This window comes from Durio zibethinus, chromosome 5, assembly GCF_047325235.1.
Source record: "Durio zibethinus cultivar Kanyao isolate XHJ-2024 chromosome 5, ASM4732523v1, whole genome shotgun sequence".
NCBI classification, from domain to species: Eukaryota; Viridiplantae; Streptophyta; class Magnoliopsida; order Malvales; family Malvaceae; genus Durio; species Durio zibethinus.
Genome location: NC_143166.1, coordinates 34,566,276 through 34,581,287, shown reverse-complemented (window position 1 = coordinate 34,581,287; position 15,012 = coordinate 34,566,276). Strand labels below are relative to the sequence as shown.

Here is a 15,012-nt window from a genome sequence, read left to right as displayed (position 1 = left end):
ATTAGAATGGATTTATATGTATATAGTTATATATTTATTATTATTATATTATTATTCTTATCTTTTTTTTTTAATTATCTGTTCTGATTTTTTTTGATTTTCAGATATTATTTGAAAATTTTTTATCTTTTGATTTATCTTTCCAATTATCTAGATTTTTTTTTTTTTTTAATTTTATTTTAATTTTTATTTTGGAGGGCTAGGATTCAAAGTTGAAGACTCCCACTCTGAAGGGGAATTCAATCAGAAGAGTCCAATTGGATTCAAAGACTGAATTCCCGTCCAAAGAGGAATTGGGATTGATCAGAAACTCCTGATCAATCCCTATAAAAGGGACCCCCCTGGAACAGTCAAGAAGACAGAGAAAACAGAAGCAAAAGCTACTGATTGAGAGAATAGGGGTGTTTAGAGAGCTAAGGAAAAGTTTAGGAGTGTTCTGGCAGTGAGAAAAATTTTTTAGAAAAATTTGGCGAAAAAATTTTCTGGAAATTTCCGGGAAATTTCCAGATTCCGGCGAAAATTCCGGCGACTTTTGAATTTTCCGGCGACAATTCTGGCGAACTTTGAAGTTTCCGGCGACAGACCCAGTTTCCGGCGGAGAATCCCAGAAACCGGCGACCATCCGGCCAACTTCCGGCCAATTTCCGGCGAAATTCCCAGATTCCGGTGAATTTTCCAGAATCCGGCACCGGCGTTCTTCAAATTCTAGAGAGAAGGCAGAGAAGAAGGGAAGAAGAGAGAGAGAGGGGAGGAACGGTCTGCTGAAAAACGGAGGAAGGTGCCTTTTATACCCTCCCAAAACGACGTCGTTTTGGCTTTAAGTTAATAAGAGGATCCGCGCGTTTTGCCGAACCCGACCCGACCCGAAGCGTCGACCCCTTTTCTGACCCGCGCGTTTCAGCCCCTCCGAGCCGAGCCGAGCCGAGCCGCGATCCGAGCCGCTCCAGGTTTTTTTTTTTTTTTTTTTTTTTTTGAATTTTTTTTTTATTTGACTTTGATTTTGATCTTGATTTATTCTTTAATTAATCCGACGACGGAGCCTCTACAAGTAAAAACAGTAGTTTTTCTTGCATACTCCTGAGGTGAGGGAATTTTCTCAATTTTCTGCTAAAAGTATTAGAGTCAATTGAGAATAATTTCCGATAATTAATTACTTGGCTGATTTTGATTTTTTTTTCTTTAATTAATCCGACGACGGAGCCTCTGCAAGTGAAACAGTAGTTTTTCTTGCATACTCCTGAGGTGAGGGAATTTTCTCAATTTTCTGCTAAAAGTATTAGAGTCAATTGAGAATAATTTTCGATAATTAATTAATTGGTTGATCTTGATTTTTCTTTAATTAATCCGACGACGGAGCCTCTGCAAGTGAAACAGTAGTTTTTCTTGCATACTCTTGAGGTGAGGAAATTTTTTCAATTTTCTGCTAAAAGTATTAGAGTCAATTGAGAATAATTTCCAATAACTAATTACTTGGTAAAATTTTAAGGCTTTTGGATAACACAAATTCAAGCTGGTACCATCTTTTGATGGGCGTTGTGAGGGTGCTATAACCTTCCTCACACGTAACCGAACTCCCGAACCTTGTTCTGGTTAGCAGACCTGAACCTATTCTTTTAGGGACCCTTAAGCTTAGGTGTTCCTTGAAAGGACAGATTCCTTAGGTGGCCAATCGCACCTAGATAAAAAAGATTGGTGGCGACTCCCTAAAGTCAATGTCTAGCGATAGATCCCCGGATCTAGACGTTACGACAGTTTGGCGACTCCACTGGGGACCTTGAGAGTCAGGCCAGCAAATAATTTGTGTTATCCAAAAGCCTAATAAAATTGAACCTTTTTGTATATATGTGTATTATTCATTCATGTTTTATTTACCTTGTTAATTATGTCATTCATGTGCATGTGCATAACATGAGCTCTACACCCGAGCTCTGTCCCTCTAGGAGGGAGTAAAGTAACTATTGCTTTCGTGAGGTCTAATACCTCCGCAGTGGCTAGCGAAATACTCCCACTCAAATTGAACCTTTTCCGCTTGTAGCCTGTAATGGGTGAGGATTAGGGTGCCTTACTAGTCTGTGATGGACAAGGATGTAAGGAGCAATTTGGGAACCTTTAGACTTTGACCTAAAACCACATGTAGTGAACCTTAAAAGTGCCTACACCTAGGATAGAGCCCTTTCTACCCAATGATAGATATACCCTGAAATTAGGACACAAAAAGGGTGTTTGTCTAATCATTTTGATTGTTTAACTTTGTGTGTTATTTTTATCATATGTAACATTATGCATCAACATCACTTACGTTTCATCCACGGAACTAACTATGTTGTTTGTCTGATTGTATGCATCTGCATTATTTTCATGATCATGTTTTAACACAATTATTTGCATTCATTTCATACTAGATTTCATTCAAAAAAATGTACATTTCATTTATGTATCAAAGCATCATACATAAAGCATAACATTTCTAATCATGAGTATGGTACTCAAGGCTCCAGGATAGCTCCATCTAGCGAAAATCTTGCCCATCGATTTAACACAAGATCCAGAGCAAGGCAAATGGAGCAGAAAAATTCTCAGAGATTTGAAAAGATAGAAAAAGCTCAGGAGAAGATTGAAAATGAACTTAGCAAAATTCTGGAGGCTCTCAATAATATGAATAAAAGAAAAGGAGTTGAAGGAAGTACAAGCCAGCAAGAAGTGGCTGACCCATTGTACCCTCCAGGTTTTGGCCCACCTCAAGCCCAGTCTGCCCAAGAGGTCCCGCCACAACATTTCGCCTATCCTGGAATGCCATCAGCTTTCAACCCAGGACAGTATAACAGCTATATAAATCCTGTCTTCACTGAAAAGGCAGCAGAACCAATTCCTGATCTAGATGATTTAAAAGAGAAGGAGAAGGAAAAGATGAGAGTAGAGGCTGAAGAAAGTTCCAAGATTAGCATGCTAGAGCAGAGGTTAAGGGCTGTGGAAGGATTTAACTGTTATGGGTCAGTAGATGCTGCTGGGCTCTGCCTAGTCCCTGATGTGGTTATCCCCTATAAGTTCAAAGTACCAAAATTTGAAAAATATGACGGTACCAAGTGCCCCAAAACCCACATCACCATGTATTGCAGGAAGATGGCAGCTCATGCTCATGATGAAAAACTTCTGATGCATGTTTTCCAGGACAGTCTTACTGGCTCTGCCGCCAGATGGTATGTTCAGTTGGATAGGACTCGTATTCGCTCTTGGAGTGATATGGCACACGACTTCATCAGTCAATATCGACACATTATCGATTTGGCTCCTGATCGTTTGTCTTTGCAGAACCTGGAGAAAAAGGCAAACGAGTCTTTTAAAGAATATGCCCAGAGATGGAGAGATATAGCTTCACAGGTGCAACCTCCACTGACAGAAAAAGAGACCACAGTGCTGTTTGTTAGCACTTTGAAACCTCCCTATTATGAAAAGATGATAAGAAATGCAACAAAGAATTTTGCTGACATGGTGATCTCTGGAGAAATTATTGAAAGTGCCATAAAAAATGGCAAGTTGAAAGGAGGAGAAACCAAGAAGACATCAGAAAAGAAAGAAGCTGAAGCTCAAGCTGTGAGCTTTGATAGACAACAATTCGGGGGTTATCAACCCTATCCATCTCAAGGTTACTCTCCATACTATCCCGCTGTGAATAATGCCTCATCCTACCCATACCAGCTAGCTCCCCAACCATCTTATTCATCCACTTATCGCCTTAACATTCAAGCTCCTGTAAGAACCCAAATTCGTCCTACTCATCCAGCAAGTGGCTCACGAGAACAACGGACTACTCGAGAAAAACCTATATTTGATCCAATCCCTATGACTTATACAGAGTTATATCGAGAACTCTATAATAGCCACTTGATTGCCCCCAGCCATGTGGAACCACTTAAACCACCCTATCCAAAGTGGTATGATCCTACAGCCCGTTGTGACTATCATTATGGAATTACTGGCCATTCTACTGAAAATTGCACTGCTTTAAAGTATAAGGTGCAACGGTTGATCAATGATGGAATGGTAAGTTTTGATCAAGGAAAAGCAACAACACCTAATGTTAGTGTACTGAGCGAAAGTCAAGAACAGAAAGGATCCGGAGATTCACAATGAATTGAGGGGCAAGATGTCAATGGAGATAAGGCTGGTTGAAGGTTTCTTCTGTCATTTTGGGATTTTTTTTTTCAAAAATGTTAGATTTTTTTTGCAATATGACTTCACTTGTTATCATTTTAATAAAGGCAAGTCAATGCATTTCATTACATTTTTCTCTTTCACTTGACCATTATTCCATGCCTTCTTACCTTCCATAACTTCACATTCCCATTCTTAAATTTCGGATGATGAATATTTAGACAATGATAACAATAATTCTGGAATTTAATTTTGAGAACTCATTCACAGAGGAGATGATTTGAGCGAAAATAAAGAGGGTAAGCCATCACCAGAGATGAAAGAGATATATCTTGAAGGTGTGCAATATTTTATACAAGTTCATGAGCTCTGTTCAATAGATGATGTTCAAGAAAGGTATTCACAATTGAGATAAAAAATGGCCATCTTTCTTTTACCATTTGAAAAACCATTTATTGTTACCCCCTTGAGCTTATCATTTTTTTTAGAACCCCAACCAAGGATCACCCTCTACACTGGAGGGTAATTTTTGAAAAAAAAAAAAAAAAAAAAAAAAAAACCACAAAAGGTCTCAAAGATGAAAAGAGAAAGAAAAGCAAAAGAAAAAAAATAAATGCCACACATGACTTGGGGCAAAGTAATGAGAATCCTTTGTGTGAGGAAAGAAAAAATAGTGAAACGATGTGGGGCAAAATGCCAAGCTGCATCAAATGATCCTTCGGTCTTGAACCTTTTTAATACATGTTTTGAGCCTATTATATCCATTTTTTTTTATGACCCTTCACCTTGACCTACATTACAACCTTGAAAAGTCTATTTGGATCAAGTGTGAATACTCAACTTGAATGATCATATGTTGAGCGAAGGCATGCTCATGATGAAGCGATGGAATCATGCTACATTACCTTAAAAGTTTGATGTATGAAGGATGTCAATAATAGGTGAAGAATGAAAAAAAATGATGAAAAAAAAAAAGAAGAAAAAATGAGAAAATGAAAAAATGAAAAAATGAAAAAAGAGATCCAAATTGAAAACCTGAAAAGGTGATTTTGGTACCCAAAAAAAAAAAAAAAAAAAAAAAGATCCAGGTCAAATGGCTCACATGAATGAAAGATCAAAGACATCTGAAGATCCCTCAAAGACTAGGGCAGAGTTCGCCAAGCTCAAGATGACTTCAACAGTAAATGAATGAGTTTTTAAAAAAGAATCCTAGATTAATGTTGAAAATTGTCTGAATATTCATCATTTGGACATACCATTTACCTCAATGACATCCAATTTATTTCCTTTCCCATTTATTTTCTACCAAAATAGATCTCCATTGATTATCTTTACCATAATTCACTTTTTGTCCTCTTATTGTTACACCCTTAGAATGAATTGAGAAAATGCTTGATTGCATTGTATTTGTCAAAATTTGAAATGATAATGAATGAATGAATATGTGCTTAAAAGAATCTTACATTCATTTGAAAAGAAATCTAAGATGATGAAGAAATGGTAGAAACCTAAAAGAGATGATGGGGCAAATCTTGAAAAGTGATGAATTGATTGATATGACTTGTAAGATATGATTGAATGATGAAGACAATCAGTAGACAAAGTCTGTTTTGGAATTGTTGATGCTCAGACAAGGACCCAGCGATGGTGGATGAAATTTGTTTTAAAATTTGCTAGTGCTGAGAAATTCATTGAATGATGGTTAAGGGATGATCGATTGATGAAGCTTATTCCAGAGTATTGAAAAACAGAACAAGGAAAGAATATGAACGGAAAGGACAATTGAGAGCTACACTGGTTCGATCTTAGAAGAGCAGTGCAATTGGATCCTTGAGGAATCAAAGGGCTTGACACCCAAGAAAGAAAAAAAGAGCTTGAAAAACTTGAGTACCATACATTGAACAGGAATTAATTAGCCAACATTTGCATGGCATGCATTGAAATTCATATGCATTGCACAACATACACTACTTTCAGGAGAATATAGTGTACAAATTCAAGAAGCAAGGGTGTTCCAACATCCCACATGAAAAAGACAGATATGAAAAGACTTTGCAAGTTTGAGAAGAAACTTGTCAGGTAAGTTCCTAATCCTTGAAATAGGATGTCTTTTGGTATCAGGGTTGATTTATAAGACCTTTGGGCATAATCTCCTGAAATCCCTTCAAACACAACTTTCAACTCCTTCGGACATGATTGACTAGGAGTATTTACTTTTCCAAAGTTCCGTTGCCTCTGTTTAGAGGAGCAATTTATTTTTCAAAGTCGTGGTACCTCTGTTTAGAGGAGCAATTTATTTTTCCAAAGTCGCGTTGCCTCTGTTTAGAGGAGCAATTTACTTTTCAAAAGTCGTGGTGCCTCTGTTTAGAGGAGCAATTTACTTTTCAAAAGTCGTGGTGCCTCTGTTGAGAGGAGCAATTTACTTTTCCAAAGTTCCGTTGCCTCTGTTTAGAGGAGCAATTTATTTTTCCAAAGTCGTGTTGCCTCTGTTTAGAGGAGCAATTTACTTTTCGAAAGTCGTGGTGCCTCTGTTTAGAGGAGCAATTTACTTTTCAAAAGTCGTGGTGCCTCTGTTGAGAGGAGCAATTTACTTTTCCAAAGTTCCGTTGCCTCTGTTTAGAGGAGCAATTTATTTTTCAAAGTCGTGGTACCTCTGTTTAGAGGAGCAATTTATTTTTCCAAAGTCGCGTTGCCTCTGTTTAGAGGAGCAATTTATTTTTCAAAGTCGTGGTACCTCTATTTAGAGGAGCAATTTACTTTTCAAAGTTCGTTGCCTCTGTTTAGAGGAGCAATTTATTTATTTTTCCAAAGTCGTGGTACCTCTGTTGAGAGGAGCAATTTACTTTCCAAAGTTCGTTGCCTCTGTTTAGAGGAGCAATTTATCTTTCCAAAGTCGTGGTGCCTCTGTTTAGAGGAGCAATTTATTTTTCAAAGTCGTAGAGCCTCTGTCAAGAGGAGCTAAAAAAAAAAAAAAAAAAAAAAAAAAAAAAGGTCGAGTCGGGTCTTGACTAGGTGTATACGTCTTTGCGCAATTTCTGTTTCACAGAAAATACGCAAAGAGGGGCAGCTGTAGACACCCAATCAGGTCCGGGCCCGGATCAATTGGGCCTGACCCGGATCAATTGGGCCTGACCCAGATCATTTGGGCCTGGCCCAAATGGGCAAGGCCCAATTGAATTTTTACCCGTATTTTTTATTTTTTATTTTTATTTTTATTTTTTTTTCTCTCTCTTGTGTATTTTATTATTTATTATTATGTATTAATATATGTATATATATATATTTTTTTTTTCATTAGAATGGATTTATATGTATATAGTTATATATTTATTATTATTATATTATTATTCTTATCTTTTTTTTTTAATTATCTGTTCTGATTTTTTCTGATTTTCAGATATTATTTGAAAATTTTTTATCTTTTGATTTATCTTTCCAATTATCTAGATTTTTTTTTTTTTAAATTTTATTTTAATTTTTATTTTGGAGGGCTAGGATTCAAAGTTGAAGACTCCCACTCTGAAGGGGAATTCAATCAGAAGAGTCCAATTGGATTCAAAGACTGAATTCCCGTCCAAAGAGGAATTGGGATTGATCAGAAACTCCTGATCAATCCCTATAAAAGGGACTCCCCTGGAACAGTCAAGAAGACAGAGAAAACAGAAGCAAAAGCTACTGATTGAGAGAATAGGGGTGTTTAGAGAGCTAAGGAAAAGTTTAGGAGTGTTCTGGCAGTGAGAAAAATTTTTTAGAAAAATTTGGCGAAAAAATTTTCTGGAAATTTCTGGGAAATTTCCAGATTCCGGCGAAAATTCCGGTTACTTTTGAATTTTCCGGCGACAATTCCGGCGAACTTTGAAGTTTCCGGCGACAGACCCAGTTTCCGGCGGAGAATCCCAGAAACCGGCGACCATCCGGCCAACTTTCGGCCAATTTCCGGCGAAATTCCCAGATTCCGGCGAATTTTCCAGAATCCGGCACCGGCGTTCTTCAAATTCTAGAGAGAAGGCAGAGAAGAAGGGAAGAAGAGAGAGAGAGGGGAGGAACGGTCTGCTGAAAAACGGAGGAAGATGCCTTTTATACCCTCCCAAAACGACGTCGTTTTGGCTTTAAGTTAATAAGAGGATCCGCGCGTTTTGCCGAACCCGACCCGACCCGAAGCGTCGACCCGCTTTCTGACCCGCGCGTTTCAGCCCCTCCGAGCCGAGCCGAGCCGAGCCGAGCCGCACCAAGCCGAGCCGCGATCCGAGCCGCTCCAGGTTTTTTTTTTTTTTTTTTTTTTTGAATTTTTTTTTTATTTGACTTTGATTTTGATCTTGATTTATTCTTTAATTAATCCGACGACGGAGCCTCTACAAGTAAAAACAGTAGTTTTTCTTGCATACTCCTGAGGTGAGGGAATTTTCTCAATTTTCTGCTAAAAGTATTAGAGTCAATTGAGAATAATTTCCGATAATTAATTACTTGGCTGATTTTGATTTTTTTTTCTTTAATTAATCCGACGACGGAGCCTCTGCAAGTGAAACAGTAGTTTTTCTTGCATACTCCTGAGGTGAGGGAATTTTCTCAATTTTCTGCTAAAAGTATTAGAGTCAATTGAGAATAATTTTCGATAATTAATTAATTGGTTGATCTTGATTTTTCTTTAATTAATCCGACGACGGAGCCTCTGCAAGTGAAACAGTAGTTTTTCTTGCATACTCTTGAGGTGAGGAAATTTTCTCAATTTTCTGCTAAAAGTATTAGAGTCAATTGAGAATAATTTCCAATAACTAATTACTTGGTAAAATTTTAAGGCTTTTGGATAACACAAATTCAAGCTGGTACCATCTTTTGATGGGCGTTGTGAGGGTGCTATAACCTTCCTCACACGTAACCGAACTCCCGAACCTTGTTCTGGTTAGCAGACCTGAACCTATTCTTTTAGGGACCCTTAAGCTTAGGTGTTCCTTGAAAGGACAGATTCCTTAGGTGGCCAATCGCACCTAGATAAAAAAGATTGGTGGCTACTCCCTAAAGTCAATGTCTAGCGATAGATCCCCGGATCTAGACGTTACGACACTACCAATCACTTCCTTTCTTTTGACATTTAATAATTATTCTCTCATTAGAATAAAGCGGAGTGGGGTGGTTTGATATATTTGGACATAAATGATGTAGATAAAAGCGAAGTTGAGATGTTCCCTCTTGGATTTTTGCTGTGACATAAGACTCTCCAAGTATGTTAATGTTATTGCAGTATACAACATTGAGTGACCGGCACCGCATGAGAGTTTCCAGCCCGTAATTGAGAGATTCCCGGCACAGGGACAGTGACCCTTCAAAGGGGCCAGACCTTCTCATCAATAAGATAGATAGGGACACCTCTAAAGCGCACCACCTTGCTCAAATCGCTTGCCTATTCACAATAGCAGCAATCAAGCACAAAAGTGGAGCCAACCACTAGTTTATGACATTGCTCACTTAAGTGATAGAGATGGAAATAGCACTGAAACTCGTGCTATTACAAGAGCACTATTTCCCATGTACGGGGGTCATGGATTTTTCTTTTAAGAAAGAGAGAGAGCTCTGTGATTAAGCTCAAGTTAATACAAGAGCACTCTTTTCCATGTGAAGAAGAGGGGTCATGGATTTCTCTTTTCTTTTTCTTTTGAAGTGGAAGATCAAAAGCAGATCATAACCCCCTCCTTTTACTTTTCAGCCCTATCTTTAAGACTATTCCATCTTCTATTAAAGCTCAAATATTGCACATTAACATAGAGAGTTGGCCCTTTAGAGAGATGGAATAAAGTTGATCAACAAAAAAAAGCTTCCACTGGTTCCTTCCTTCCATGCAACATAATTATATATTGATCTTTCAACAAACATTGTAATGATATATTAATAATCATCATCTTTTTTCACTCCTTACAACTCTTCTGCTGCAGCATTGAGGCACATGTTTCCAACTCAAAGATTGAAAATCTCACTCCTGGCTATACAAAATTACGAGTAGAATATCTCAACTTCGCATGGAAATACTCAAAAACGAAAACTATGTAATAGTTTTTAGCTTTAAATACATTTCTGGTCCAACCTATGGTTGAGGAGATTTATGATGCTGTCAGGTTGTCATGACAGTCGTCAGTGTGAGTTAACATTAACATAATTTTGATATTTATAATGAATCCTTTTTAATGAGACCACCATGCATGCATCATCAGCAAGCTGATCACAATCTGCTTTTCGTGCTCCAAGTTTCTTTATAATTGTTGGACATACTATTGTTAATGGAATTTCTCTGTTCGATTTGGTTTCTGATTGAACCAAAGTCTACTATTCAGTGGTTCTTAATTTTCTTTTATCTCTTTCTATTTGTGGTATATATGACAATAACTACATGTGCATGAAATCTTTAAACATGGTGGTGTTTTAGGGACAAAATTATACTATCCAAGCAAGAATCAAGGTGATTACACCATAGTTTAGAAGAATATCTGAGTCACCATTTTCTTGTGATGTATTGGTTCAGACATTTGTTTAATGTAAAAAAAACTATAAAATTACATTGCTGTGGTAAAAAGCCTTGCTTGTGAATCATTCTCAAAGCTTTCAGACATATATATATTAAGCATAAATTACTATCCCACATGTTTCAGTTGATAATTATAAATGAACCGGGTAGGAAAAACCAAAATGGGATTACATGGTTGTCAATTGACGAAAAGCAACAGGACAATTGAGCCATTTTAAAAGGATTGAAATTGCAATATCATCAATTGCAATATCATTATCTCTCATCCAAAGCAACAAAGATCATTCTTTGATTAAAGCTAAAGGGCATTTTTTGTCATATGAATAAAGGAAGAGAGCTCACCTTTACCTTTATTTTTTCTTCCCCTATAATGTCAACTTTAAAATTCTGTTATCCAACGGCTGTGTCATTTAAATTTTATTCCATTTCCATTAATTCATATAAAAAAACCCATAATTTTAACAAAATCCCTCCTCTTTCACTTTTGTCCCACTTTTCTTCTCTTTGCTTTCTTTGCTTAAAGAAGCTCAAGTTAGAGAGGTAAGACTGAGCAGCTGAAACCATGACTACCAGAATTTCAATCTCCTCTTTCTTTTCTTCCTCGTTGAGAGAAAAGAAACGAAAAGAAAAGAGAAGAGCGAAAAAGGAGAGGATTGGCTTCTTTCTTGTATATGAAGACTGTTTCTTTTAATATGTTTGATTCCTTAAGCCTATACACACTTGAAGTTTCTCAGATTCCCTTCTCTTTTCTATCCTTTCCTAGAAAATCTTTTATTGTTCGAACGCTTAAATCCCTTTGTCTTTGCTTCAAGTCGTTCCCAAACTCAATCCTCTTGAAACATATTTTCCAAGAAAAAATGGTGCCTCTCATCGTTTTGACATTTTTCTCTCTTGTAAGCACCTCGTTTTCTGCTTCATTAGTTACTGATTTTCATGTCTTAGTCACACTTAAGGAAGGATTTCAGTTCCCTGAACCCCTCTTAAGCTCATGGAATTCTTCGTACCCGAGTTCGGTTTGTTCTTGGGCCGGAATAGTATGCTCCCGGGGTCGAGTTGTTTCATTGGACTTGACAGATATGAATATGCGCGGCTCTGTTTCTCCCCAGATTTCAAGACTTGATACGCTAACCAACCTCTCTCTCGCTGGCAACAACTTCACTGGCAGCATTGAGATTGCGAATTTAAGTGACCTTCGATTTCTCAACATTTCAAACAACCTGTTCAACGGTCATCTTGATTGGAACTATGCGAGTATGGCCAACCTAGAAGTGTTTGATGCTTATAACAACAACTTCACTGCTTTCCTACCAGTTGGGATTCTTGGCTTGAAGAAACTCAGGTACTTGGATCTTGGTGGCAATTATTTCTATGGCAAAATTCCACGAACCTATGGCACACTAGTGGGCTTGGAGTATCTTTCACTGGCGGGAAATGATCTTCGTGGAAAAATCCCTGGTGAGTTAGGCAACCTCATAAATTTGAGAGAGATTTACTTGGGGTATTTTAATGTTTTTGAAGGTGGAATCCCCGTAGAGTTAGGTAATTTGGTAAATTTAGTTCACATGGATCTCTCAAGCTGTGAATTGGATGGTCCAATTCCTCATGAGTTGGGAAACTTGCAGTTGCTTGATACTCTCTATCTGCATATCAATCTACTCTCAGGTGCGATTCCTAAGCAGTTAGGCAACTTGACAAGCTTGGTGAATCTTGATATCTCCCACAATGCCCTCACTGGAGAAATCCCATCTGAGCTTGTTAATCTTAAGCAGCTTAGGCTTTTCAATCTCTTCATGAACAGTTTACACGGGTCTATTCCAGACTATGTAGGCGACTTGCCTAATTTGGAAACTCTGGGGCTTTGGATGAACAACTTTACTGGTGTGATACCCGAGAATCTTGGTCGAAATGGGAAGCTGCAATTGCTTGATTTATCCTCCAACAAGCTCACTGGGACAATACCCCGAGACTTGTGTGCTTCAAATCAGCTAAAGATATTAGTTCTGATGAAAAATTTCCTTTTCGGGACCATTCCTGAAGACCTGGGGAGATGTTATAGTCTCACTAGAGTAAGGTTGGGGCAGAATTACTTGAATGGTAGCATTCCAAACAGCTTCATTTACTTGCCAGAGCTAAACTTAGCAGAGTTGCAGAACAATTACCTGTCGGGGACATTGGGTGAAAATGGTAATAGCTCCTCGAAACCTGTTAAATTAGGCCAGCTTAATTTGTCAAATAATCTCCTTTCCGGTCCATTGCCATATTCACTTTCCAACTTCTCTTCTCTTGAAATCCTTCTTCTTGGTGGAAACCAATTCTCAGGCCCAATGCCAACTTCTATAGGAGAACTGAGGCAAGTCCTGAAGCTTGATCTTAGTAGAAATTCACTGTCCGGTATTATTCCACCCCAAATTGGAAATTGTTTTCATCTCACATACCTCGATGTGAGCCAGAATAACCTTTCTGGCTCAATTCCACCTGTGATTTCCAATCTGCATATCCTGAGTTACTTGAATGTATCGAGGAACCATTTAAATCAAGCCATACCCAGAAGCATTGGGTCAATGAAAAGCCTCACAGTTGCCGACTTCTCTTTCAACGATTTCTCTGGGACGCTGCCAGAATACGGCCAATTTGCTATCTTTAACGCTTCATCTTTTGCAGGCAATCCTCAACTTTGTGGTTCTCTCCTGAACAATCCGTGCAATTTCACTGCTATTACAATTACCCCCAGAAGGGCTACTAGGGACTTAAAGCTAATCTTTGCACTAGGCCTGTTAATATGCTCTCTAATATTTGCCACTGCCGTCATAGTCAAGGCCAAGTCATTCAAGAAAAATGGTTCAGATTCCTGGAAGATGACAGCATTCCAAAAGCTCGAATTCACAGTTTCTGACATCCTTGAATGCGTTAAAGATGGCAATATGATTGGAAGAGGAGGTGCGGGGATCGTGTATCATGGGAAAATGCCTAATGGTATGGAAATTGCAATAAAAAAACTTCTTGGCTTTGGCAGTAGTAGACATGATCATGGTTTTCGAGCAGAAATCCAGACACTAGGAAACATTAGGCACAGAAACATTGTCAGGTTGCTAGCATTTTGCTCCAACAAGGATAGCAATCTCTTGGTCTACGAGTACATGAGAAATGGGAGCCTGGGAGAAGCGTTACATGGGAAAAAAGGTGCATTCCTGGGATGGAACTTGAGGTACAAAATTGCAATTGAAGCAGCTAAAGGCCTCTGCTACCTTCACCATGATTGTTCACCATTAATCGTCCATCGAGATGTAAAATCAAACAATATTTTGCTAAATTCAAGCTTCGAAGCACATGTTGCCGATTTTGGACTGGCCAAATTCTTGGTCGATGGGGGTGCATCAGAGTGCATGTCAGCCATTGCAGGGTCCTATGGCTACATTGCTCCTGGTATGTACAAAATAAATCTGTGAATTGTCAAAATATCGATTGTCCTGGTGGACCTGACATTTGTCTTCACAATTACATATTTGAACACTGGTGATACTGATATGATAATGTTTCTATTTCCCTAACATCACTGCTGAAATTTTTTTTGGCAGAATATGCATACACATTGAGAGTGGATGAAAAAAGCGATGTCTACAGTTTCGGAGTGGTTCTTTTAGAGCTGATCACAGGCCGGCGACCGGTCGGTGACTTCGGAGAAGGTGTAGATATAGTTCATTGGGCTAAACAAGTGACAAATTGTCAAAGCGAAGAAGTTATTCAAATTGTTGATCCAAGGCTAACAACCGTGCCCAAAGATGAAGTAATGCACTCATTGTTTATTGCAATGCTATGTGTACAAGAAAATAGCATCCAACGTCCCACAATGAGAGAGGTAGTTCAAATGCTATCCGAGTTCCCTTATCACACTCCTGAGAACCAATCTTCATCTCCTTCCCTCATTCACTATCAACAGAACAATCTTGATAAAGACAAAAGTTGCCATAGAAATCAATGAGATATTTGAGTTTAAGAGCTTGGAACTCTTTTTTTCTTTTTTCCACATTATGGTGTTCTAAATTTGTTGTTGTTGTTTGCTATTTGCAAAGTATATATCTCTTTTTCCCTCATAAAATTTCACTTTAGATATAGGAATAAGAGATTTGGTGACAAAAAAAGTAGAGGAAATTTGGAATAATCAATGGTGCCCTATAGCTAGAGAGAGCTTGCAACCTTAAAATGGGGTCAGGCATGCACGCCCCCCTGGTATTGTATTTTATATATTCATGCTACATTTGATTTTGTTTTATATTTTTATTTATATTAAAATTTTCTTTAATTATGTTTAAAATATTTAAAAAGCCAATTGATTAAAATAAATATTG

General features: G+C 38.0%; 1 protein-coding gene across 1 annotated transcript; it reads left to right on the top strand.

Moving 5' to 3' along the window:
* The first annotated feature begins 11,188 nt into the window (after positions 1 to 11,188).
* LOC111282678 (uncharacterized) lies at positions 11,189 to 14,978 on the top strand. Its single transcript, XM_022870879.2, has 2 exons — positions 11,189 to 14,089; positions 14,242 to 14,978. Exons 1-2 carry the CDS (start codon positions 11,338 to 11,340, stop codon positions 14,643 to 14,645), a joined length of 3,156 nt encoding a protein of 1,051 aa, XP_022726614.2. The 5' UTR covers positions 11,189 to 11,337; the 3' UTR covers positions 14,646 to 14,978.
* The last annotated feature ends 34 nt before the right edge of the window (positions 14,979 to 15,012 follow it).